This window comes from Lytechinus pictus, chromosome 18 (genome assembly GCF_037042905.1).
Source record: "Lytechinus pictus isolate F3 Inbred chromosome 18, Lp3.0, whole genome shotgun sequence".
NCBI lineage: Eukaryota > Metazoa > Echinodermata > Echinoidea > Temnopleuroida > Toxopneustidae > Lytechinus > Lytechinus pictus.
Genome location: NC_087262.1, coordinates 15,550,194 through 15,577,732, shown reverse-complemented (window position 1 = coordinate 15,577,732; position 27,539 = coordinate 15,550,194). Strand labels below are relative to the sequence as shown.

Here is a 27,539-nt window from a genome sequence, read left to right as displayed (position 1 = left end):
GATGATAATGATGATGATGATGGTGATGATGATGATGATGATTATGATGATGGTGATGATGATGATGATGATGATGATGATGATGATGATGATGGTGATGATGATGATGATGGTGATGATGATGATGATGATAATGATGATGATGATGGTGATGATGATGATGATGATGAAGGCGGCGGCGATGGTGGTTGTGAGTTGTGGTGGTAATGGCGATAATGATGGTGATGGTGAAGATGACGATCATGTTGATCATGATGATGATGATCATCATCACCAGCAGAACCAACATCATCATTACCATCATCACGAAGATGATGATTTCGACGATGATGACGGTGATGATATCACGATGAAGGTGACGACAATATTCAATTATGTCCCTGGTATAACTAACTTCAAACGAACATAAACTTAAAAGGGGAAAAACCCGAAATCTTGGTGAACAAATTTATACTTATAGGTCCAAATCTTATTTGATAATGATCATCAATGGAATAACAATTCTGCCACGAAAAGAGTGTCGACCCCCCCCCCCCCCGCTCGTAATATTATAAACGTTATCATGTGGCTTTTGAAGCAAACAATGAAAAATCGAACTAAATTCATAAATATTATGCTTGCTTAAATCATCGTACAGAATGCGGCCGTTGATTTACTTTTTGTGTTCTTTAATTTGTTTAGCTAAAATTGGATGAACAGTGCAAATCTGTTGTGATTTGAGAGGGAGTGTTTTTACTTTCTGGAACAAGTCCCCCGGATCCCAAATCCTACCCCGAACACCGTGTGATTTATAAATCTCATTCTCGCGCACCCCGCCCCCCCCCCCCCACACACACAAGCCATTATCCTGGATGCTACTGATGGAGGAGGGGGGCATAAGAGCGGAGATAGATGATCCAACACTCTAAATTTCACCATGTTTCACTGATGGTATCTTGTGGTTACTTATTAAGTTATTTGTCACTTTATGTTTGTAATTTACTACAGTTTGTAAATGTCACTGGAAGAATCAATAAAAGAATACTTTAGAACAAACAAAAAAGAGCCTTGAATCTTCAGTCTGTTTCATGACACTTGTTCCGGCGACTATTGCTCCGCAGTAGATTACACACTAATAGAATTGTCAGCTTCAACCATGGATATAACGTTATACCCTATCCTAAACCTAACCCTAAACTTAACATAAAACCATATGATATTGCAACCCCAATTATCTTAAACGAAATAAAGCCCGGAGCAATTGTCGCATGAGCAAATGTCTTAATTGTCGTCACCCTTCAGGTTGACAGCTCAATCCACCGAGTGGCGATTAAATCGAGGGCGCCATCACCGTTCTCAACCATACATCTTTGAACTTTCCGAAGACAAATATGCGACAGGTTTTTCATCGCAATTTGCAATCATTCATACACATGAATATCATTACACGGACAGGTGTGTATTTCCCTCCTAAAAGACGTCCATACCAGCTACATAATGGAATTAGCATTGTTTCGTCATCTTAAATTGACTGTTAGACTGATCGTTCCTTGTCTTATTTTGTGTTTTGAGATGTATTATCAGACATTCGGTGAGTCATTAATTTTTGTTTATATTTGCAATCTAATGATACTTTCATTTTCCTTTTAAGTCCTCTACAGGTTTTTCAGTACAATTTTTGTATTCAAGGCATTAGGAAATAAGAATGCAGATTGCAGTTTTTTAGATATGGGAAAAATAATAGAAAAGTTATAGGCCTATATCATTTACAGATTTTGGGGGATATAAAGCGCGACATTATACATCTCTTGTGACGTCAAAAGGCGCATAAAAATGATTCGATTGAGAAATTGAATAGTGCATTTTTTAGGGTTAAAGGAATGAGTACAACTTTATTACATTTTCCATGTTTTCAGTATCTTTTCCTTCCACAGGGTTCTTAACTTTTCAAAATATTCCATGAATTAAGTTAGGTTGGGGCATTTCCAGTTCTTACACCCCTTACACAGCCCCCTCCTTTTTCAAGTGAGCAACCTTTTTTTATTTTAATTTTTTTCTTAAAGGTAAGTGGAATTTATTAATTTTCCTATTCCAGGTTTTTGTTTTAATATACTGTACAACAACTTCAAAGATATTTTGTGACCCACAAACCTATTAAGGATCTGCCCCAACCGCGTAGCCAGGATTTCATTTTGGAGGGGGCGGTAAATGCACAACACTTACAGAGCGCGCGAAGCGCGCTCCCTAGGGGGTGGGTGCAGGGAGCTTTTGGTGTTTCATAAATTAAAATGAAAATGAGCCGTCTCTAGTACCCATATATCAGCTCCAATTCAGTTGACTATATTGTGATTTTGGACCTTGTTTTAAAAAAAGATTGTGAACGCACAAAAAAGGAATACAATTGAGGAAATCAAAATGATAATAACCCCGCGCGAAGCGCGGAAACTAAAGCGTTTTATCAATTTATTGCCATGAAAAGGGTCCCGAGAAAAGGATATTCTCAAACACATATTGAATACTTCCCTTGGAAAGATCAGATTTGATTACAAACAATTTAGCGACAGTGCATATTTTTAACTCGCAAAACAGAGGAGAAGAAGTGTATATGCCGGGAGGAAGATATTCCTCCCCGCGCAGAACAACGAAACTCTGAAATTTCAAAGGGCGGATGTTTCATCAAATGCAGATATCTCCAATACCCCATCGGCTCTAATTCAATTAATTTTCTAAGATTATTTAACTTCATTAAAAGGAAAATAGTGCGCAAAAAGTTGAAACTTCTGTGATTTATTGAAATTATATTAAAAAGGATACCTAATTTCTTTGACTTATCCTGAAGCGCTTCATTTTGAATTATAAAGAAACTTTAGTGTCATTCAAAATTTCAAACTGAGGGCGCAAAACAGGACAGGAGATGAATGTGCAGGGAAATGACATGAAGTTTAATAGAATTTGATAAAAAATATTGTACTTTTTTATTTAATACGATACGAATGTTATACCTTCCTCTTTTTAAATTAGGAACCTGTTTGCCCCAAAAATTATGGTTGTTTAGTAATGAGCTGAAAAGCGGGAAAAGTTGACTTTATTGAGGTGACGGCAGAAATTGATATAAATATTTCACCCGCCCGGAGCCGACCAGAAGTTGCACGATCAATTAAAAAAAAAGATAACTTCATATACTTCGGCCTAACCTTACTCTAATTCCATGCCCTAATGTATACATTTGAACTTTAACTGGCAAGAAACACATATAGCTGAGGTGGAAAAACAGGGTTAGAGAAAGGGTGGGGGGAACAATGGAGATCTTCAATATTGTCATTTAACCGCGCGAAGCGCGGAAGCAAAATTCATATACAAATCTGGAGCAAGAGTGAAGGAGTTTCTCTTTTGAGAAAAAAAAAACAAAGCTACCTTTCTTCCCTTTCCTCCCTTCCCTTTTCCTTTTTTCCTCTCTTTTTTCCTTCTTTTTTTTCTTTTTGGGGACGTTTTGGGGGGGGCGACCGCCCCCATCGCCCCCCCCCCCCCTGGCTACGCGCCTGATCTGCCCTCGTATTGTAATCTGAACAATTCTACGAATCTATTTTTTACAGAGATTTTATTCTCTTCAAATCAATGTATTATATAAATATCATTTTGTTTTATTTCATGTTTGAAAAAAAAACATTGTATATTTTGTTTGTCAAAATCTGGATAGCATCATGCCCTGTTGGCTGGGATTTCTGGAGGGGAGGTTGTTATCAATTCCAGGTCGACAACGGTGCTCTCCCTTGGCAAACTGGGGACGAGGTATGCAATGACCTCGGTGGATGGATGGTGGTCGTCAGGTCCGTAGAAGAATGGGAGGTCGTCGATAATCTGATCCGTCGTAACGCCACGGTTGACAATGGAACGCTGGTCTGGAACGGTTGTCATAGTGATGTGATATTAGAGACAGTGTTTACATGCAATGACGGGTTTCATATGCAGTACGCTGGTAAGACTTGTCATATGTATTTTAAGCCCCCCCCCCCCAAAAAAAAAATAATAATAATAATAATAATAACAAAATAAATGAATAAAAAATAAGAATGAAATAATAATAAAAATAAAATCAACACACCAACAGCACGTGTCAACTACACAACAGCATCAAGTACATAACAACAACTACTACTAAAAAAAGATTACAAATCCTGATACGGCTAATTGACTTTTGAATAAAAAAATGTTAGTTTATTTGTTAGCCCCATTCACATCCCGATATTTGATTCACTAATCACTATACTCCTTACCCGACCGTTAAGTTATTCATCGCAATTTGTTGGAGATGAAAATAAATTCTAGAAATTCTCTCTCTCCGGCCTCTAATTAATAATTATTTTTTCTGAGTCAATTAAAGGTCTATACTTTTAAATATGATGCTATTTTGCCTTTTATCCCCCACTTTTCTATGTAAATTTACCCAATGATCACAATTCTCATGAGTATGATAAGTAAAAGTAAATATATGTTTGGATAATTTAAGGTATTTGAACAATGCAATCGAGTCCGTCATTAGAACAACTTATTCTTCTATTGCCAAGCTGATCCCGTTATGAATTTTGAAAAAATCATTGATGCCGATAATAAATTGATTGTTTTAGTTAGAAAATTGAGAACTTAATAATATTTTTTTTAAAATATATATAGGATTAGATAAGTAATGTTAAACTGTTTACCCCGCTTAGGTGACATGGGCGGAAATCCCAGGGGGGACGTGTCCCCCCTACTCAAAATAGTAGGGGGGACACAATATCAAATGTCCCCCTACTATTTGTGGTCTTTTATGATGGTAAAAAATACATCATTAAAAATCGAAATAAAACATGTATTTTAGGACGAGATGACCTTACTTTGGGGATGATAACCTTTTTTTTTTTTGCTTGTCAAATTTTCCCGCCTCTTGTCCCCCCTAGCTTTTGGGAGAGATTTCCGCCCCTGTTAGGTGATATTCATTTTGGAAAGTTTAGGGATTCTGTTGTATATTTATAAAGTTTTTAACATGAACATTAATTGTTAATTGCCGAAAATTCTCAAAATAGGTTCTCTCTGTCATGCATTTACTTTTCCTCATATTTGTAAAAATATGATTTAAGCAAGCGTCGAATTTAAGAACTATAGCAAACATTCAAAATATAATGCGACTATTCTGTGTTTTTTTAAATATTTTTTATTATCTCATTTCTGACGGGATAGACTGGGACTCCAATGAACCTCCGATGACGTCATTTAATGAAACAACCAATAAAAATGTAACAATTATCGCAGTGCAGTCTGGGAAATGGAAAGTGACAGATCCAAACTCAACGGGATATATCGTCTGCTTCCAGCCAGGTATTTTTTTACATAATAATCTAATTTTCCTCCCTAAATGTCATTCCATATAGCCGTTAGTTTTATAAATCATCGGCCATAATAAGCAGAAATTATTTATGTAAGAATAAATTAGAATTTTGATTTTTTTTTAAAGAAACATATACCCACGGACTTTACGGGATTTCGATAACATTTTTAGCAATCAATTTTGAAAAGAGTTCTTTGGCGAATTGCGGAGATTAAAGTAGGTTCCATGTTTAGTGCATGGTTAGAGATCGTGGACATTGTATGGTAAAAAAATTACAAGTATAGTCCACTTAAAATAATAATAAAATATTAAACTCCTTTGAAAATAATGATTTAATGAAGAATTCATTTAATCGTTAATAACTAATGTGATTGGAGTGATGATTTTTCCTGGGGCTTATCAGGGATTGTTTGTAGAAAAAATAGACCCTCTTCTCTCTCCCCCCCCCCTTCCCGTTCTAAGAACTACTCGATACATTGTCACGCAGATTAGCGTGACGCTTTAAAAAAATCCCCTAAATTATAAATTTTGAGATCTACAAAACTTTCACCTCAGTATTCTCTATTTTCCTTTCCCTTTTTTTTTATTTCACGACTTAAGCGTTCGACTCTGTCGACAGGACAACCGTCTACAGACGACACATAACTGATAGCCATTGTCTGATTGGTCAAAATCTGGCCAAGTACTCCGGTACGACTAGAAAAGGATGCGCAATCTACTGTCTGCGCACGTCTGGATGTCGTTCTTTTAACCACAAAGGTAAATCGTGTTATTTAAACTCCAACACAAGACACGAGGTGAATTCTAGCTACTTCCAGTTCGTATCCTCTTGTAATTATTTTGAACCAATGAGTATCTATAATCAAGATTAAAACTTTTGGTGTTGACCTCGAATATTGAACCAACAAACCTTAAAATGCTTGCTCGTGTCTTTGAAAAGATGAATTCTCCTGATTATTTCAAAAGGGCGGTAAAGTGTAAAATACAGTTCCAGAATTGTTTCACACCATTATTTTAAATCAGAAAAAAATGCCATTACTTGTATGCATTAAATGGGAATGGTTATAGTGTGGCAAACAGTATAGGAGAGCTTTTACAAAAGATCTTTTTAGTCATAAAAATATTTGTTGAATAATTCCCCCAACGATGTCTTCTCGGTATTGTATACGTGCCCCTTCAGCGGCGAAAAAACGAATGAAAATGAAGGAAACAATTCATCGTATAAAATGCACAACAGATACAAGATAATCAAGGTAATTACGGCTGCCAAGCTACAGCTGGGGTAATCATGGTAATAATATCCAAGTCCTTTGGAAGCGCATATAGAGACATTATTCATAATGTTATATGCGCTATACAAGAACTGTATATTATTATTATTATTATTATCAAGTTCAGGAACGAAAATGCGTATATCAAAAGTGTTAATTCACAAAGTGCACATTTCTTTTTTTTTAAGGGTTTTTTTTTTTATCCTCTGAGAATTTTTAGGGGGAAGTGCACATCTGCCCCGGATCCGTCGCCCTTGAAACTATTCAATTTAGCATAGTTTTGAATTCGTTACGACATAGATTGTTTTATGTAACGAAGAATGCTTATTTTATATGACTTTGTACATTGAACTGTGCCAGTATATAGTGACGTATGAAGAAGTATCGATTTTATATGGCCAAGAGTAATTTATTTTATAACAATAATATTACTAGTCATGTGGGGATACATTTCAACTTGTCAAACGAGTTCCAGTGATTGATCTGTTATATATAATTATACATGTATACAACGAGTGTGGGCTGTAAGTCAATATCATGGACGCATTATTACGTGCGGTCAATAATTTTACTTTTGATGGCCTTCGTTATATCGACCACGTTGACCTAAAAATATACGATACCCCTCTCTCTTTCACGTCTTTCATGCCATCTCCCATTTTATCCGCTCTCCCTCGCACTTTCACCCTCTTATGCCCCCCCCCGTGACCCCTCGCCATTTCTCTAATCTCCCCCATTCACTCTACATTTTTTTCGGGGGGGGGGGTTGGGTGGTTCTGGATTAAATGATCATAACGGTCTCCCTATGAAATCACGATACATTTTTTATGTATAGTCAATTTCCCCTTTTATTCGTATTATGGCTAACATTACCGGATAACGAAATTTACGTAAAGAGGATAGCATGCCACAAGATTGATGTACATACATATTCTTTGGAAGAAAATACTTGTCTGAAAATGTGTTTTATATATATTTTATGAGAATGATATATTGTTTTTTTCCTGATTTTCACTTATCTAATATACAGTGCGTCCCATAAAAAACGAAACTGAGATTTATCGATGATTTATCATAACTTAATCGCAAATACAATAGACAAATGACCTACCATTTTAAAGCTTAGAATCTCCTCTTTCATCTGAAATTACTTAGATTATTTCTCATTCACGCATGAGTGAGCAAAAACAATTTGAAAAGGGGATACCAAAAAGTCACTTGGCGGGCCGTATCTGGATTTTAAAAAGAAAAACACATTTCTAAAAAGTTCAATATCTTCTCCTTTATTTGATACCTCAATTACAGAAAATGGTCAAGAAATAACAAAGTTCTGGTTATTTGAAATAAGGCTTGAATTTCAATAATTTCATAAAATGAAGAGGTTTTACAGGCCAGCGTTCAAACTCACTCGACACTCCGTTTTGTTGACGATCAGCCATGTATTAAGTTTTTTTTTTACCGTCCGATAGCTTCAGAGGGAAACCGGTGAAAACACGTTTATTTAATGAAATTATGGAAATACAAGCATTGTTTCGAGGGATCATAACTTTTTTACTACTTGACCATTTTCTGTGATTTAGGTATCAAAGAAAAGAGAAGATATTGAACTTTTTAGTCATGCGATTTTCTTTTTGAAATTCAGATACCCCCGCCAAATGAGTTTTTGGCATCCTTTCTTCGAATTGTTTTTGCTCAATCATGCGTGAATGAGGAATAATCTAAGTAATACCAGATGAAAGAGGAGATTCTAAGCTTTACATTGGTAGGTCATTTGTCTACTTTATTTATGATTAAGTTATGATAAATCATCGCTAAATCTCGGTTTCGTTTTTTCTGGGACGCACTGTATAATAACATTCATTCCTTCATCCATCCATTCATTCATTTATTCATTTGTTTCTTCATTCATCCAATCATTTATAGGATATAATAATTTAAGCAAGGGTAACACATGATTCGGTATGCATGTATAGAAAATTCGAAGAAGTAAAATACATTTAATCAGTATATACCATTCAATATAATCATGTGTGATTCGTCATTATTCTCGCGACAACGTTTCGCAACTACTGGAATTAATCATCCTTGCCCTCTCATCGATATCAATTACGATCTGAGAATGTATACCGGGTCATACGATCGATTTCATACACAGTATTTAAAAATAGTTTTATCATCGAGGCTCACAACTCTTCGATTTTCAATTAATTGAAAGGGTATACAAGTCATGTATAAGAAACTATGCGCTGACCGCAAATACAATGCCGGCGAATAAATTTTTGATGAAAAGTACAAAAAGATAGAACTTAAATAGAACTGATGAATTTGAACAAAAATGTTGAACATCATATGAGAGATGGTCTATTTTTTGTAATCATTGTGAAGTATAAAATTCCCAAAATTAGCTGTTATCCACTTTTAATGAAATTATTCTGTTAATATGATGATGATAATGATGATGATGACGATGGTGATGATGATTATGATGATGACGATGATGATGATGACGGTGGTGGTGGTGGCGTTGGTGTGGCGGTGGTGGTAGTAATGATGATGTTGGTGGTGGCCTGTCCTTGGTAAAAGTGGTGGTAGTGATAGTGGTGGTGGTGATGCCGATGATTATTATGAAGATGGCGAATGTGGTGGTGGCAGTGATGGTGGTGATGGCTTTGTAGACTATAGTAAGCAATCGTAATCCAAATTCACGTCTGTTCTACCGGATCGAATGAGAAAGAAAGGGATCTATAGATCACCATCAGCTCCGATAAAAGGAGAAAGTGTTTCGACACCAATTATTTGGTCTCCAGTGAGTTTACCTTTTCATACTTAATTATTGCATGGCATGAGACTCCAATTCAGGGAATTTGACATTTTCAGTCCCATTAATGTGTTGCTATCATCACATTTTCTTCCCGATTCGAACGTCTTAATCCGAGTATTACATATCCATCATTAGGAATCAAATGGTAGATCTTAACTTATTTTTTACATCGTTAGAACTGAAGTTAAACTAGGAAGAAAGTCCCTTCTTAATCTCAATCTGCGTAAGAGATCTTCTCGGCTTAAAAGCAAGATTCGACGAATCATTCGAATTCCTCCTCGACGACAAACCACTGCCGTTTTGTGAAGACGAACCCGACGTTGACGAAGACGACGATGATGTCGACTTCGAGAGTACATCCGAGACAGCCTGTTTCTTGTAGTTGGACCAGTTGGTGTGGAGTTGGAGATGCTCTTGGAGGGTTTGGCCGAGGGGGTAAGGGCGGACGATCTCTTTGAGATGACGGTAGACAAACTCGCTTGCCTCGTCCAGGTAAAACTTCTTATTCAACATGATACATTCTGCTCCGCGGCTGACCTAAAGGTAATTCGAAAATTAAAGGTAGAACATTAATTTGAGTGTATATTTCCCAAGGTGCATTCTGCTCCAGTCTCCCCTAAAGGTGACTTATAAAGGAATAAGATTTGAGCGTGTTCTGTGAGTCGGTTTGAGACAGTGCTCTGCAACCACGTCTATAAAGGTTGCGGAGAAGCGACAAGTCAACATCCGCGCCTCCTCCTATCCCTCTAGTTTTTCAAGCGATAAAGATATATTTTTTAAAAATTAGATTCAGATATAGTTCATTAATTTCTTCATGCAAGAAGAGAAAAGGGGAGGTAAATGTTGTTTACAAATTATCAATATTTTACATTAAAGATATATTGAATAATCTTTCAGAGAATACTCACAAGACTGAAGCTAGGCTGATCTACATCACTGATTCCGTTTTCCCGACATAGCATCGGTAAACCCTATATCAAACGGACATATAAAAGATGGTCTTAGTAATTGAGAACGTTACATATATGCATGGACTTGATAGAAGAAACATTGTTTGCGGTTCACAACAGCATGCATGTAGATGAAAGTTTATTAAAAATAATGATAAGTCATTAAGCTTTCTTGTTTTATGTTCATAGCTAATTAGCATTGTTGAGCTATTTCTCATGCTAAATTATCACATGCGTATAGAACATTTCTACGGCATTGGTCTGAATATTGATGGGATTAGACGAATTCAGGTGGACTGTATTAAAAATTCCTCTCGCACTGTCTAAAGAAAGTAAGCAAACATACAAACACGTCCTTGGCATGAAGCATTCCAACTTGAACGAAAACAACTCGATCCATCTCTTTCACCTGGAAGAATAATAATGATAATAATTAAGAATTCAAAGGACATAGCGTAAAACTACAAGGTTTTAGGTAAAATAAAACATCTCAACCTGTTGATAAACAGTGAAGTCAGGCCAGGGGAATCCTCCGTGCAAAGTATTTTATAAATCATAATTATGCCCCCCCCCCTACAAACACACTACCTGGTCGGTTAAATGCACAGGTCTTGTTATTTGCTGTAAAAATATTATCTTCTCTTTAGACATAATTTTCATATTTTATGTTGATATAGTGTGTCAGTCAGAAAATAAAGTTTTTTTTTTTTTTTTTGGGGGGGGGGGGTAGAGTAAATGTAACCTCTTCCGTCGGACTTGTTGAACTTTTCTTATCCACTCGTCGTGGTGGTGATGCCGTGTCATCAAAAAGTGACATTGACAAAGTCTCTGACGTCAGAAATGTTTTTCGTCTACGACTGTCGATCTTTGAGCCTGTATAAAAACGCGAAATAAAATAAGAGATTGTGTTAGAAGAAGAAGATGAAGGACGACGACCACATTAACAACAAGAACAGGAGGAAGAAGAAGGGGAGGAGGAGAAGGAGGGGAATGAGGAGAAAGTTTTAAGAAAAACAAAAGAAAGAAAGAGGGAAAAAGAGGACAGAAAGGAGGAAAGCAAGAACAATAAATGAAAGCACTGCCATTGAACTGCAATTGACACTTTGCGTTCTATCGCCCTCTATCGTTTCTACAATAGAAACGGACTAAGTAAATTTAGATCATTGACTATGTCATCATGATTGAGTGAGAGAGTGAATGAATGAATGAATGAATGAATGGATGAATGGATGGATGGATGAATGAATGAATGAATGAATGAATGAAAGATTGAATGAATGAATGAATTAATTAATTAACTAATTAATTAATTAATCAATTGATTGATTAATGAATTAAGTGTATCAATATCGAACAAAGGATGATAAAAGATTAAATAGACAAAGAAAGGGATCTATTTTTTTTGCAGATACTAAAGCAGGAATTAATGAGGTTCACTTCGAAAAAGAAAGCCTGTTTTTCATAAAAAGAGATACACTGCGGAATACCAATTTCATATAATGTCTGTTAAAGGGTGAGGACCCCTGTTTTACTTCCCCCTCGCCCCTAGATCCGCGCCCGACATCTCACCTATATGTAGTCCATCTCTTGGGTTGAATGCACTTTTCTCTGGGGTTGGATTGATAGTTTGGTGGGGCCGTCTTGGTGCAGGCATCGATTGTGTATCCTTCAACTGTTTGATTACTTGGCAGGAACCCTTGTTCGAAAGATAAATATTCAAATATACATACATAGTTATGAATGTCACCAACATCTTGCAGTTTCTCGTATTGGCTGCAACTCAAATTTTCGACGGTCCGTTGATCCGTCTTTTTCAAAAGTTTACTATTGAGGAATACCGTCGCAAATTTAAGTCAAATATCGTATTCATTGGCCACAATTAAATTACTGTCGCTGCTGTTTTTTAGTAATATGATACATGTATATTAAGCTAGCTTTCTTAGATTAAAAAAAAAAATTAATATGATACTAACCGTAAGTTTATTTCTCGCAGGTGTTCGACATGTGTATGTACACCCATGGCGCTCGAAAGCTATCATTATTATGATTGGAACAAGTAAATAATAACTATTTAGAGATTTTTTAATTGTAATCATATTTTGTCAATATGTTTAATCCGTTTGCTTCTCTCAATGCTGTATAAAAAGGGAGTAATTACCGATTTTATGATATACAACCACTCAGACCGATTGCTGTCTCTCACTATAACAGAGCTGCGTCTGACGAAAGTAAAAAATAAAAAGTCATTAACAAGTTCGTAAAAGAGAGGGATGATAATGATCACCATTGGTGTTGATCGAGTGCGTTATTTTGTACTAAAACATTTTTACCTCGACCCCTTCTTCAACCGTGACAAAATATTTCAAGAAATCACGGTGCCTTATGAGCATCATTACAATGTTGATCATCAGGCTAGGCGATTTCTTAAGATATTCTGACATAGCCGTCATAACGTTATATTGTAGCCATCGTCATACTGGTGATGGCGGTGGTGATGGTGGTGATGATGGTGGTGATGATGACGATGATGATGATGATGATAATGATGATGGTGATGATGATGATGATAATGATGGTGGTGATGATGATGATGGTGATGATGACGACAATTATGATGATGATGATGGTGATGACGATGATGGTGGTGATGACGATGATGATGGTTATGATGATGTTGATGATGTTGATGGTGATGATGATGATGATGATGATGATGATGATGATGATGATGGTTATGATGATGTTGATGATGCTGATGGTGATGATGATGATGATGGTGATTATGGTGATGATGATCATCACGGTGATGATCATGGGGGTGATGATCATGGATGACGACGACGACAATGATGATGATGATAATGATGTAGTACCGATCATGACGACGACAATGATGTGAATGATGACGACGAGGACGATGGTTATGGCGATCTTGATCATGATCATAATGATTAATATATGAAACCCCCTACCCTACCCTCATCAAAGCATCATTGTATTAATCACAAACTCAGAAGTAAATAATGTTCTTAAAACTTACTTGAAGAAATGGACGAGGCACATTTGGGGATGCTCATTCAATTTCTGAACTGGCCATCCTTTCAAGAAGGGTAACGCTCTGCAGAGATATATATTTTCCAAATTAATAAATTAGTTTGTGAATAAAGTTTGACTTAAATATCAACAAATCACTTGTCTCTTTATGTGCTTGACACGTACAATGCACCCGTCGGACTAAACAGAGAAAAGAAATATGTTTTATGCACAGAATATATAAAGGGATTTCCAAATAAACCTTCCGTTGGAGCAACATTGTCGATTTGACGATCACCATGAATACAGTCAATCTGCAATTTACAAACTTTCTCTATTTGTCATTTCTCTGTTTTAAAACATTTTTAGATAAATACAGAATTGATTGGCATGAATATAAGCCAGGGGCATTTTCTATACAATTTGTCTAATTCTGTACTTGATGGAAATTTCAATGTTTAACATAAAATGCATTTTGGCTTTGAACATCTGCACCTCATTTTTACGACAGATTAAAACAATTTGCGAAATACTATTTTCTATGATTCATTGGATTTTACTTACCCCCCAAAACCAGCCCCCCCCCCCCAAAAAAAAAAAGGAAAAAATAATGAGAGTAATGGATTGGACGTTGTAACACGAGAAAACAGTAATGTTAATTTTTTTTTGTACTATTAGATTATTATTCCTGGAAATAATGTATGTTTTTAAATACCCCATTCCGGATGGAATTCCCTGCAGAATTTTGAAAGCTAATACAACCAAATAAAGGGCGGCATACGTCGTGGTAATTTGGAAAAGCAATTACATGTATTTGATGAAAACACCCTGCCTTCAATCGATTTGCATTTCATGGTTGTTTTACCTGAGAAATTTTAGATGTTCGATCTCTTTTCCTGCATCTCCTTCTCTAATGAACATTTCCATGAAATCCTATCAAATGCAAAAAAAACGGGAAAAATGGAAAGAAACTCTGTTTGATTTCATTAAAAATGATATTGATTTGGATGAATAGTTAATGACGAATTAAATAAACGCAGTTCAATCTTAAAAATCAAACGTGTTGGTATTGATTAGGAAGAATATTATGATGCTGATGGTGATGACTACGACGATGATGACGATTATCTTGTCATCATCTAAGAGCGACGACTATACGGGGCTGCCAACTCTCTCTCTCATTTTGGTCTCTTCTCATTCTTATGTTCTTTCCTTTGCATTTTGCATTGCATTTTTATTGGCTTATGGGAGTCTTACTCTCAACTTTAGTTATCCAGTGTTGGCAGCCCTGCGACAACGACGGCGGCGACTAGAATGATGTCGCCGATAAGTTGATGACGGTTATGATGATGTCGTTGTTGGTCTTAATGATGATTATGACGATTATGATGATGATAATAATTTTTATGACGATAATGACAACGACAACGACGAAGAAGATTGACCATTTAATTTGGAATGCCCTAAACCCATTTGAATAATAAAGGATTGTTTTGAAGAAAAAATAATTTTAAGATATCTTCCCAAGAAATATATATTGATATAAAACGTGGAAATTATAACTTACCTCTTTTTCGATGGCAATTATTTGGCATGGCTCCTCAGCAGTTATTGAACATGGACGAGGGTCACCGTGTAACAGTTCCAACTCACCGAAACAGTCACCTTTCCGAAACCTTCCGATTTCTGTCGAAATAACTTCGCTTGTGATCGGGTCGGCTTCGGTTTTCACAACCGACACTTTGAAGGAAAGTCGACGCAAAGATACAGAGAAAGTAATTTCGCAGTGCTTGAAGTTAGCTCATATATCAGCACTTTATGGCACTATTTAGGCTATATCAGAACATGCCACCTAATATATAACTCACTTCCAAAACAGACTTTCATGAAATAGGTCTAAGTACTTTTATAAAAAGGACAAAATGCATTTTGCTAAAGAAAATGGACATAAAATAGAATATAATTACTAATTTATTTTCATCTTTGTGCTCAGAATTTCAATGACAAGCCCATGGCATATAGGTTCTCGGCTTACCTTCTCCTGTGACAATGAAATAAAAGTTCTCTGCAATATGACCTTGACGGATGATGACTTTCTTTTCTGGTATACTGTGTCAAAATAGAAGAAAATAATAAGCACCACTTCTATAAAGAAACTGGCATAAGGCATTGAAGTTTGATGACATATTCGGAATCACAAAGTTGTGTCTCTCATAAAATATAGATAGTACGTTTTCCAAGAGAAACCGAATCCAAATATAAAGTAAGAAAATGCAAAAGAGTTATAGTGTGTGACATCATCACTTCCCTTATTAAACTTTTGCGTCATGCATAGAATGTAAAATTTTTTAACTTTTCTTATTTTTCTATTATTCGAATATAATTTGAATATACGGACTTAACCTTTAAATTAAAAAAAAGTAGAAAACTATATCGAAATTAGCTGCCAACGTATTAAGTCAGCTCCGATAGCGAAAACACAAATTTAAACTTAAAAAAAGCGCTATGCACCTGTAAAAATATGCGACCCTGACTAACTTCTCTTGAATGTGAAGGGGATATTCTGCAAATGAAGATATAGACTGGAGTCCCCGAAGAGCCTGTACCAAAAAACAAATTGTAAAGCGATATAAAAAAAAGTAGTACGATTACCATTATTATCTTCGTTACTATTATAATAAATATTTTGACCAGCGATAATATTCAAAATAAACATTTTAATACATGAATAATTCATGTATGAAAATGTTTATTTTGAAATGAATTATAGAATTTAAAAAAATCACCATCGCGACGTGTTTTATCTTAATGTTGATTGCAAAAATGACAATGGGGGACAATATAGTACATGTAGTAGGCGTCATCACAGCGTGTGACGTCGTCTTTTATTTACCATTTTCGTTTTAGTGTTCATTCATAGAGCTTCATGACCATATAAATCTAATTTAGTAAAGCACATGATGAAAAATCATCAATTTTTGACAGGAATCTATTCATGGTAGCCATGGTAACCATAATCATAAATAAAATGATTAGCCCCATTGAAATCAGATTGAATTGATCAGCCTCATATTAAATGTTTGGAACCATCCCGATTTACTTACGACTTTTAGCTGATCGAGAGTTCTTTCCTCCGCCTCTAAACTCAGAACATTCGTGACCTCTTTGGTGAATCTAGTCTGGAATGAAAAATATGATTATCAAACTGAATATCTCTGTCTTTTATACAACTTTGTGGGTTAAAATTTTGTACTACTAGTATAATTATGTACAAAGCCAACAATGTGATTTTCCTATTGGTCAAGTGACCTGATATCCGGCCATTCATTTTGATAGATTCGGTCTTATGATGGTGATAGCAATATTGACAATAGTACAGATAATACAAACCGGTTAGGGCACTAATAACAATCTCCCACACAAGATACCTTTAAAATAATTCCAACACACCTGAGGCAGTGGCGTACCTAGGATTTTCCACAGGGGGGGGGGCAAAATCGGCCGCCAAAAAAATTGACAAGCAAAAAAAAAAAAAAAAAAAAAAAAGGTCTTCAATAAAAAATAAAGGTTATTGTACCAGAAAAAAAATTGACAAGCAAAAAAAAAAAAAAAAAAAAAAAGGTCTTCAAGCTCGGTCAGGGGGGGCCATAAAAGGTCTTTCAAGCTCGTCAGGGGGGGGGGGCAGTGATATGTATTTTGTATGGGTTGTGGCTCGTCAGGGGGGGCAGAGTGCCCCCCCCCCCCCGTAGGTACGCTAGTGACCTGAGGCGTAGCCGAGGGTATGTGACCTATTTCAAAGGTACCGAGCATGGTGTGGGTTATATTATACTAATGGCCGGAAATTATTGGTGTAGTGTATTATTTGTTTTATAAAATGACGATACGCCTACGAATCTTTTGTTTTTATTAATTATGACTGGTCATAATAAGGATCAATCTCATAATGGTGATTGTATTGAAAAATCCTACCTCTCGTTTGGCCCGGAAGTACTTTTTGTCGAATGTAAGTTCTTTCGCCTCACCCGATCCTTCCGAATGAGAAATGAAAGAGAGTGTTTGGTCTTCTTCCTCCAACTCAGCCGTAGCCCTTTAAGAAGAAGATTTATATATATATAGTATATAAGAAAAATCATAAGGAAACAGTAAGTGCACAAAGTAAAATCAAAAGATGAAAGATTGAGTGGGACGATGAAAGGACAACATGAGCATGGAATAAATATTTTCATACTCTTTGTAAATGAAAACGAAATATAAAGATATTCTCATACAGTTTTTATTAAAAACAGATGAGCTTTGTCACATTTTTTTAAAACATCAAGGATTGTTGGTGCCTAAATTTTGTTCGGATTTGGGTTTGCTTGTAACGCTCCTAATTCTGTACATATTTTCAATGGTAGGCCTGCAAAAAGAAGCCAAAGTGACCACTGTTACTTTTTGAACCCTCAGAACTAATATCTTTGCGATAAAATTAATATAACGCAAACAATATATTACCCTAAAACGAAGACGTCACTTTTACATAAGTTGTTGTGGTCAGTTCAATTACCTTGTTATTTATTTCATGTCATTTTTTTAAAGCAAAAAAAATCTTAAGCAACAAACCACACCCACTAATTCATATTCAGATGAATCTGAATCCAATCGGAGGTGTCCTCTTCCCTCGCTTGTGCATGACATTCGGCAAAGGTTGACCAAGAGCGCACTCGCTTCGTGGAACTTTCAGTTCGACGTCAGAACGAGCAAAATGTGTTAAAGTACGAGTATGCCTGCCATTTCGATGCTTAAATCAGCCGAGTTCGATATTGAATTCAATCATTCTCAAGAGGTGCAGTCTTTGAAGCATGGCCAATCTTTCTGCTTTCACCGAAGCACAAACAACTCTTTTAATCGACATCGATGTCGAAAATACGACCACAGCGGCAACCGAGATCGTCGCCGGCGGACCGAGAACGACGAGGCCTCCGGACTACCAGGGCCTCATCCTAGGGACAACACTCGTCATCCTCATCATCGTGGCGAACTTCGTCAGCCTGGTTGCATTCGTCATCGAAAAGCGCCTCCGGACTTACAACAACTATTTCATCATCAATCTAACTATCGCCGACCTGTTCGTTGGGTTATTGCAAATCATCGGTGTCACTCATACATTCATTGGTTATTTCCCTTTTAACCAAACGATCTGCAGAATATACATCGGTCTCCGGAATGCGAACTTTTCCGTTTCCGTGGTCGGCGTCGTCATCATTTGCATCGACCGACATCGTGCGACTTACGATCCTATTAATCACTTTATGACCCGCAGCAAGGCCAAGGCGATGAAGCTGAACGCGCTCACTTGGTTGATCTCCTACGGGTTCTGGATGCCCTTCACCACCGGATGGGACTACGCCGTCGACCACGACGCCGGCCGGCACTGCGTCGGCGCGTTCTCACGATCGACCATCGGGAACATCACCCAGAATATCATATCATTCTTCATCCCTCTCGTGATCATCTCCGTGCTCTATCTACGGATCTTTCTCAAGATCAAGGAGACGATCGGCGGTAAGAGTGTCAAGAAGCAGTTTGACAACCCTGAAGGAAGCATTGGTGCTGACGGTCTTTCTACCAGCAATGCAACCATCGTTAGTGAACTCACATCTGATGATGTGATAGAGATGAAGACGAATCCTATCGCGGCTCCTGAAGTCAAGACCACTGGCCAAGCAGGTAGCAGGATCGGAAAGGTGAGTGTCTGCTTGATTTTATCATGTTGTACTATACAAACGACTCCCTTTTTGTATTTTTATTCTGAATATATAATCTGAATGTGACAAGACATGTCAGACTCTCTTCATTGTCCAACATCAATTAACTTTTATTTTCATCAAAGATATCCACAAAGGACACATGTATATCCAAATTTTTAATGCTGTTCCTTAATTAATTTTGAAGTATTCAAACCCACGCAAACCCATTCATATCTTTTCACATTGTCGAAAATATTGATTAATTGTCATGATCTAATTTAGGATTGTCTACATCTCCTAGCCATAGAAATAGAAAGGAATTTATATTACTTAAAATAACTTTATATCCGTAAAATTGCCGATGTTGGCATATATCACCAATGATGGAGAATAAGGGAGAGGGACGGAGGATGGCGCAGAATTGATTCCTTTATAATTTCATTGACCAAAATTGTTGTCAAAAGAAGAAACAAAAGGTTGTCAGAAATAAAATGGTGGTAAAAAATACGAATAAATTATGATAATCAAATATGTAAATGCTCATATAGCATTATGAATATAATATAAGCCATGTACATTTTTTCACATAATAGATTTGTTTTAATATTTGCATTGAATAAATCAGTTGTTAGTTAGCGCAAGCCAATCTGGGTCATTTCGTTGATTATTACATTAATTTCGTATGCCTTCAGTATCGTCATCACAATACCTTGGGTCGGTATACATTAGCATGATTAGACCGTTTGAAAAAAAAATATAAACACGACTTCTCCGAATTTATCTTTCGGACTTGATAGAACTGCATTTCTCAAACCTATACATTATAATAACTAAGATATTGAGATTTTATGTTTGTTTCGTTTTGTTTTGATAATACCATACAGTCACACATTAATTTTGGCAAAACATGCTTTGCCTTTATTCAACAATATACCATACATCAAATATGTTTTTAAATCCATTTACGAATGTCTGAATCTAATACTGATGAAGGTTGATTGATTGATTGATTGATTGATTGATTGATTTATTGACTGACTGATTGATTGATTGATTGATTGATACCCCTTTCATAAACCCATCCTCCAATTAGCCGCCTAAGAGTAATGCGGATAATTCAATAAAAATTGCGTTCACAAACTCCGAAAATAATCCGCACTATTTTTACGAGCGCCCGTCCTGAAAAAGGCGGATAATCGTCATGGCAACCGCACACACCCCCTCCGATGCGGTTGTGTTGGAAAAGGGTGACATTGTGACCGCACCATGGCAATTATCCGCATTGCTTTGAAATGCGTTCATAAAGTCAAAATCTGGTCCCGATGCCGCTATTATGCGGATAATTGCAGCATCAAAATAATGCGGATAACTCTGGTCCTCCTCCGATTTTACGACCAAATTATGCTGCTATTAGCCGCATAATTGGGTTTATGAAAGGGGTATGATATGACAATGTTAAAGTGTGAATCTTACACTCTCAATCGTAGTAACCCTCAGTACCATTAAGATGCTTTTTTTTTATTTAAATCTTTATTCATGCTCGTACAGAGCATGGGCGAGGAAAATGAGGGTGTCAACGTACTTTTGAATGTGAAGAATAGGGCTTGGCTGAAATAGGGGAGAGTATGATCATTGCCTACTTTTTAACATTGTGCATTAGCATGGTTATCACATGACGCTCGGTGCACTTTTAAAGAGCTTTGCGTAGAATAAAAGATGGCCATGATTTAGAGAGAATTTGAAGGAAATACTATACCAGAGAGATGGGAGAGCAGAGAGGGAGAGAGAGGGGAGGAGAGAAAGAGGAGAGGTAGTGATAAAGGATAGATAGGAGATGGGGGTGAAAGAAAGTCGGGAAAGGATAGACAGAGAGGGGGAGAGATATATACAAGAGAATGATGAAAAGAGGGAGAGGTGGGGCGAGAGGGAGATAGAAAAAAAAGAGATGGAGAAAAGAGAGGGGGGAGAAAGAGAGAGGTGGAGAAAGAGGGGGAGACAGTGGGAGAGAGACAGCGAGAGACAGCGAGAGACAAAGGGACAGATAGAGAGAGGGGGATAACAGGAATTGGGAAAGAGATGGAGGGGGAGGGAGAGAGAGATGGGAAGAGTAAGACAGTATTAAAGTGCGTAGATAATGGACAGTTAATTCCCATCAGTCCATGGAGTTAATGAATTTGAAAACTTAAAAGCTAATTCACAAACCCTTTTCATCAGGAAAACTTACACCCCAGGGACATGGTAAATAAAATTTTGTACCACAAAAATCGAAAACTCAGGTTAAAGAACAAGTCTGCCAATCGACTCTATCACTGGACAAAAAAAATCTGGTAAAGAAAATGGGAACCCATTTATCCTTCAGAAATCATATACGCTAGAGGGACCCGGTGGATGTTATGAAATTCTCCAAACACACATCCACATAAAGAATATACTTTTACATAATATTTCGACAATGACCAGATGAATTCGGTTTAAATTGGATTTCACCAGTATGATCAACTCATTATCACCTGTAGTACGTGTTAATTTATATGTCATTGAAACCTGGAGGCGTTTTAATCAATAATGAACTCCACTGGGTGAAAATAATTGAAAATATGATCAGGAATGCCGATATAATCATTTTTCCAAAATATATATAGGCTTACCGTTGCGACATGTAATTTCAGTTGAGACTGAATTGTTCTGCGTTGTTAAACTGATATAGCGAGACTTGAAGTTCATTCAGTGTTCAGATTTTTTCCAGTTTTTTTTTTATTCACCTGTCATGCCTGTTTACTGATGATCTTCTTGCAAAATATACATGTAGTGACATTAAATACACCATTATATAATTAAGCACATTACTAGATAAAATGATACATTGTGATATAAAGCGGGCTTGGCAAAATACAATATACACACAGTAAAAAATATTATACAACGCTGTTTACTATATGAACCTTACAGTAATTGATTAAACAGTTTAAACAAGTGTTTAAATCTTAAGCAACAAAGTTTAATTTTCAATATCTAATTTTCAATAAATTAAACATGATTGTTTAAACGGTTAAACAAATACTGTAAGGTTCATATAGTAAACAGCGTTGTATAAAATCTTAAACAGCGTTTTTACTGTGCAGTACATTTAAAAATGTATGAAAATTGCTTAAAATAACAGAGGTGATAAAAATGTAAAGAAAATTAAAATGCATGCGTGACAAAACAATATAGAATAAGTGGGGTGTATTAGAAGTTTGCATCATAATGAAAATAAACGACATTTTCTGTCCTTTTTTAATCTGATAATCATAGATTGGACCCTAAATCCGCGGTCATGCATTAGTATACCCCCAAAATGATCTGATAAGACCTTGATTCTATAAATTGATAATACAATCATTTTATTAGCCTACATTGGGAGGGGAAATTTCTTCATCATATTAAATAGAGTACACTTAACCCCTGATGGAGAATCGATATTTGATAATCAATCATTTTGATACTCATAGTCATATTTTAAAATTATTTTCGAGTGCATACGTTCCAACGTTCTGGAGGGCTTCCTGAATTTTAGAATTGTAGTGTAGGGTTAACATAGTTAACTCGGTGTGAGTGAGAGATAGGTCCAAATATATTATTATTTTTTATCATTTATTTTTAAAAAATATATATCGATTTTCAAATTCCCTTTGTACTTTCACTCAATAAAATAGAAGTTTATAATTATAAAACGTACGTAACCTGTAATTTTTCCTTGATTTCTGCTGAAACCATTACTGGTTCTCTTTCACTTACTCATAATCATTCACTCTTATATTGTAATTGTATTGAAATGTAATAATGTCGATATCACATATGTACAGTATTATTATGTTTCTGCTATGTGTAGCCCTGGTTGAGAATTGTGTTTTAATCACTGAACTGGCTATACTGGGTAAAGAAAACAAACAAATAAATGCATCAATAAATTTTCTTTATTTGTTTACACATTTTTATAGCTATGAATGTGCTTGTTCGGCCTGATGACTTATTTTTCTCGAGTCTAATTGATTGTATCTTTTATTATTGCACATTCATCATTTTGAATCTTCTCATTTATTGCGAAAATCGATTGGATTTTGCATATACACATGTTTCACAAATGCACTTCGATAACACAATCGTATTTTGAAACGGGGTTTATCACTTTTCTATCCTCATATTTTTACAATGGTGAATTGAATAGAATTAGTACATCATTGGCATCTGCTAATATTCTGTTCAGAACAAAAATACAAAAAATAAAAAGCATATAATTTGAGGAACATTTAAGAAAAGACAAAATAACACAAGGTAAAATTGCGAGATGATTTCCTGAGTCTGATCAGAACCTTTGTATTCTGTTTTTATGTTGTATATCCCCTCTTTTTCAAAATGAATAGCCTAAACTTCATCTCTCTCGAAATGTTTGATGAAATTTGAGGTCTGTAAGCCAGACTACACTGCTTAGATGCTTCCGATACGATGAAACTGTCACACCAACAAAACCGACTCCAAACCGATCGATGGTATGTCATTTGAAATACGTTATAGATTTTGATCGGCATGGAGTCTCTGTCGCCGATGTGACCATACCAGTGCGTCAATAATTCATGCAAAGAGCCCCAAAGAACAGGCCTTCCTCCCAATTTAAACGGATTTAATGGCTCGCTTGCGTATCACCTAAAGTTGGTCATCCAAGAGTGTTGTGGTCGGATTTTCGTTTTTTTTTCTTGAAGTTGATATTTGCAAAATCCGGGTTAAAAATTATCCGATCAACCGACCTTTCACAGGATTAGGGGCATGGTGTCTTTAATTATTCCCAAAAAGTGATGATTTAAGTTAAAATTGATGTCATGTGGAAACAAAGTGACGGCATAATCAATAATTCAAAACGGAAAAATTGAACACGATATTATTCTAAAGGTCGGGATTTGAGGGAAAGCCCCAAGTAGAAACCCCTACCTTTTGAGAAACTATGTATATATGTATATGCATATTGCTGTCTTGTAAGTACATTAAGTCCTTAAAGGCCAAGTCCATCAATCTTGCTGATTCAATAAATAATAAGCAAAATAAAATGAACATAACGCAGGCATTTTTTTTAAACGAAACCAGATATATGAAAATTAGACAGAAACCTAGTTTTTTAATTATTTTGCTTAGATCTGGTTTTATTTCAACAGAAAAGGGCTGAAAATAATCGGGATAAATTTCTTCATATTTTCTTCGCAAATTTGGGATGAACAATCACTTACTTGTAACGCTTAAGTATAATTCACATTATTAAACCTTATATTGCTTTACACATGCTTCAGTTCAGTTTGCTCATGTATCATGTTTATTCAACTCAACTCCATTCTCAACATAGTAAATAGTTTTCTCTACACATTGAGGCAACAAAAGGAAAATGTAAATTTGAAGAAAATGTGATTTTCAATGCATGAATAAATTTATATAAATAAATCATGGTAGGATTTTTTCGATATTTTTTTCCAAACACAACCTCCCTATCAAAAGAAAACTAGATTAAGCCAATTTAAATCTCAATAACGATTTATCGCAAGGTAACCGGTGATTAAATGTACATTAAGTAATCAGGCCGACGAGGAAACGACTGAATCATGTTCAATTACCGTGTTTACATGTGATCGGCTTTTGGTTCAGAACCAAAAGCCGATGCAGAATCGGCTTTTTTTTTATGCAGCGTGTAAACACGGTAAATGGCGCCTAAACTAGCTACTCTAGCGCTTAAGGCCACCGCACACCTTACGACTGTTCGCGATCCGATTTTGGAACAAATCGTATTTTGCTCATTTTCTGAAAACGTGAATGGAACATATCATTTTATTTGAGGTTTAAATTAACTGAAAGAATACTATAATATAACAACTTTGAAAGATTGCAAGCCTTTATTTCGGAGTAAAGGCCAAATTAGTTTCAAATCGTAGCCAATCGTACGACTGCTATGACGTCATTACGACTAGATAGTAAATTCGCTTTTATTCTAAGAAGGATGATAGCATAGTCACATATTTAAACATAGGTATTCGTATGATGATTTAGAACATTACACAGTAAGATATTCCAAGTCTCAATGTTAGCATCAAATTCTACTACATTTTATTCTGAAATCGAGTCGCAGACCAATCGTAAGGTGTGCGGTCGCCTTTACGTACACATTCACATTATAGGACAAAAATGTGTAAGAAAGGGGTGGATCCAGGATTTAAGAATGGGGACACAATCACAAGTCAACCGATTTTATTTTGCATAAATTTTTTTCTAAGATCCCCCAATGAAATAATGAATGAATGGATGGATATAAAGAATATTATCACTATAAATAAATGAATAAATAAATAAAACCACGCTTGGGTTCTCACTTCAAGAAAGGACAGTGAAGGAAGAAAGGGCATAATATGATTATCGCCGAACATCAAAAACAATGATAAGCAATGAGGAAAAGGTAACTACTACAAAACGTCCAACACTGGCAGATCCAGGCGGGTGTGGGGGGCACAGCCGGCCCGTGTCCCCCTTGAAAGGCACAATTCAAATTTTTAATGTAAAAATGCCGTTAAAACATATGTGTGCCCCCCCCCCCCCTTTGAAAGTGAATATTTTTTTCGCTTATCAAATATTTTCGTGGACGAAATGTCCTTAATTTTTAGTTGAAAACCATTTGTTTTGCTTGTCAAATTTTTCCTGGGAAAATGTGCCCCCCCCCTTTTAGAAAATCCTGGATCCGCCCCTGACGTCAAAATTTGCTTTTTTTATTTTGAAAACATTGCCATCCCCAAAAGAATTTTTGTACATCCTTACTTCAAACATATCAAGGGCGAGGCAAATGGGGCACATCCACCACAGTGAAGTATTAATGTAAAAACGTTTGGCTAAATAGTAATGAAAAATTATAAATTGTATGAAATGAGTGTTCTTTGTCGTGAAGTTGTTGTTCATTAAAGGTGGTGAAAGTGGTTATATTCATATACCGTTTGGGTATGCTTTCTTCTAAATTTTCCAAGGCCTATTCAAGACATTACCATATACAATGTCAACCATTATCATTTCGTTTTTATCATTCGGTTATTAGATTATAATTTCATCATCATCGTCATATCTTAGGGGCATTTTTCTTTCATGTATTATTCGGGTTAATTATTTTCCCATTATCATTGTCTGCAGGCGAACGATAAGGGACGCAACCACAAGCGAGAGTCGTCCAACGAAATGCAGAAAGCCACTCGAACTCTTTCCTACATCGTCATCTCTTTCATCATCGCCTGGTTACCCAACAATATCATCTACTTATTGTTCGCCATCGATCCCAGGTTGATCCTTACGCCAATCCTACCAAGGGCTCTAAGGCAATTCTTCAACTGGCTTAGGTACGCCAACAGTTTCCTGAACCCACTCTGCTATGTGGCCTCCCAACCTCTGTTTCGACAGACCATCATTAACATGTTCTGTAATCCGCGCCAGTACTGCTGATCTTGCCATACGAGCAGTTCTTCGACTTGCTAAGGTAAATAAGCCAACAGTTTTCTGAACCCACTCTGATATGTGGCCTCTAAACCTCTGTTTCGGCGGAGTCGGCAGACCATCATTAACATGTTCTGCAAACCGCGTCAGTAATGCTGATCTTGCCCTTCAGTTCTTCAACATTAAGAACTCCTGAACCCATTCTGCTACGTGGCCTCTCAATCTCTGTTTCGACAGACCATCCTTAACATGTTCTGTAATCCGCGCCAGTACTGCTGATCTTGCCATACGATACGAGCAGTTCTTCGACTTGCTTTAAGGTTTGCCGACAGTTTCTTGGACCCACTCTGCTATGTGGCCTCTAAACCTCTGTTTCGGCAGAGTCGGCAGACCATCATCAACATGTTCTGCAATCCGCGTCAGTACTGCTGATCTTGCCTTTCATTTCTTCAATGTTAAGAACTTGCCAATAATATTAATATGGTACGCAAACAGTTTCCTCGTTTCCTGAACCCATTCTGCTACGTTACCTCCCAACCTCTGTTTCGGCAGACCATCCTCAACATGTTTTGCTATCCGCGTCAGTACTGCTGATCTTGCCCTTTAGTTCTTCAACATTAAGAACTTTCCAATAACATGAATAAGGTACGCAAACAGTTCCCTGAACCCACTCTGCTATGTGGCCTCTCAACCTCTGTTTCGGCAGACCATCATTAACATGTTCTGCAATCTGCGTCAGTACTGCTGATCTTGCCCTTTAGTTTTCAACATTAAGAACTTGCCAATAACATGAATAAGGTACGCAAACAGTTTCCTGAACCCACTCTGCTATGTGGCATCTCAACCTCTGTTTCGGCAGATCATCATTAACATGTTCTGCAAACCGCGCCAGTACTGCCGATCTTG

General features: G+C 36.4%; 3 protein-coding genes across 3 annotated transcripts; 2 read left to right on the top strand and 1 right to left on the bottom strand.

Moving 5' to 3' along the window:
* Positions 1–1,405: 1,405 nt before the first annotated feature.
* LOC135157559 (snaclec bothrojaracin subunit beta-like) lies at positions 1,406–6,518 on the top strand. The gene is made up of 4 exons (XM_064113581.1): positions 1,406–1,570; positions 3,677–3,955; positions 5,197–5,334; positions 5,945–6,518. The coding sequence occupies exons 1-4, from the start codon at positions 1,477–1,479 to the stop codon at positions 6,214–6,216; spliced, it is 783 nt and encodes a 260-aa protein (XP_063969651.1). The 5' UTR covers positions 1,406–1,476; the 3' UTR covers positions 6,217–6,518.
* A 2,065-nt stretch (positions 6,519–8,583) lies between these two features.
* LOC129281431 (uncharacterized) lies at positions 8,584–17,500 on the bottom strand. Its single transcript, XM_054917367.2, has 13 exons — positions 17,389–17,500; positions 16,524–16,598; positions 15,931–16,019; positions 15,455–15,528; positions 14,987–15,159; positions 14,285–14,352; positions 13,427–13,504; positions 12,545–12,605; positions 11,956–12,082; positions 11,129–11,259; positions 10,733–10,795; positions 10,345–10,407; positions 8,584–9,973 (listed from the first exon to the last, which is right to left on the bottom strand). The coding sequence occupies exons 6-13, from the start codon at positions 14,344–14,346 to the stop codon at positions 9,626–9,628; spliced, it is 933 nt and encodes a 310-aa protein (XP_054773342.2). The 5' UTR covers positions 14,347–14,352; positions 14,987–15,159; positions 15,455–15,528; positions 15,931–16,019; positions 16,524–16,598; positions 17,389–17,500; the 3' UTR covers positions 8,584–9,625.
* A 760-nt stretch (positions 17,501–18,260) lies between these two features.
* On the top strand, positions 18,261–26,642 carry LOC129281432 (muscarinic acetylcholine receptor M2-like). Its single transcript, XM_064113470.1, has 2 exons — positions 18,261–19,151; positions 26,337–26,642. Exons 1-2 carry the CDS (start codon positions 18,261–18,263, stop codon positions 26,640–26,642), a joined length of 1,197 nt encoding a protein of 398 aa, XP_063969540.1.
* The last annotated feature ends 897 nt before the right edge of the window (positions 26,643–27,539 follow it).

Bases quoted from the DNA above. Each gene is read 5' to 3' on its own strand.
- LOC135157559 (XM_064113581.1), top strand. From the start codon at position 1,477: ATGGAATTAGCATTGTTTCGTCATCTTAAATTGACTGTTAGACTGATC. The intron at 3,956-5,196 runs GTAAGACTTGTC...CTGACGGGATAG, and splicing joins GTTTCATATGCAGTACGCTG to ACTGGGACTCCAATGAACCT. The intron at 5,335-5,944 runs GTATTTTTTTAC...TCACGACTTAAG, and splicing joins TATCGTCTGCTTCCAGCCAG to CGTTCGACTCTGTCGACAGG.
- LOC129281431 (XM_054917367.2), bottom strand. From the start codon at position 14,346: ATGGAAATGTTCATTAGAGAAGGAGATGCAGGAAAAGAGATCGAACAT. The intron at 11,260-11,955 runs GTGAGATGTCGG...GTTTTTATACAG, and splicing joins AAGAGATGGACTACATATAG to GCTCAAAGATCGACAGTCGT. The intron at 10,408-10,732 runs GTATGTTTGCTT...CGTTTGATATAG, and splicing joins TTCATGCCAAGGACGTGTTT to GGTTTACCGATGCTATGTCG.
- LOC129281432 (XM_064113470.1), top strand. From the start codon at position 18,261: ATGGCCAATCTTTCTGCTTTCACCGAAGCACAAACAACTCTTTTAATC. The intron at 19,152-26,336 runs GTCTGCTTGATT...CATTGTCTGCAG, and splicing joins GCAGGATCGGAAAGGTGAGT to GCGAACGATAAGGGACGCAA.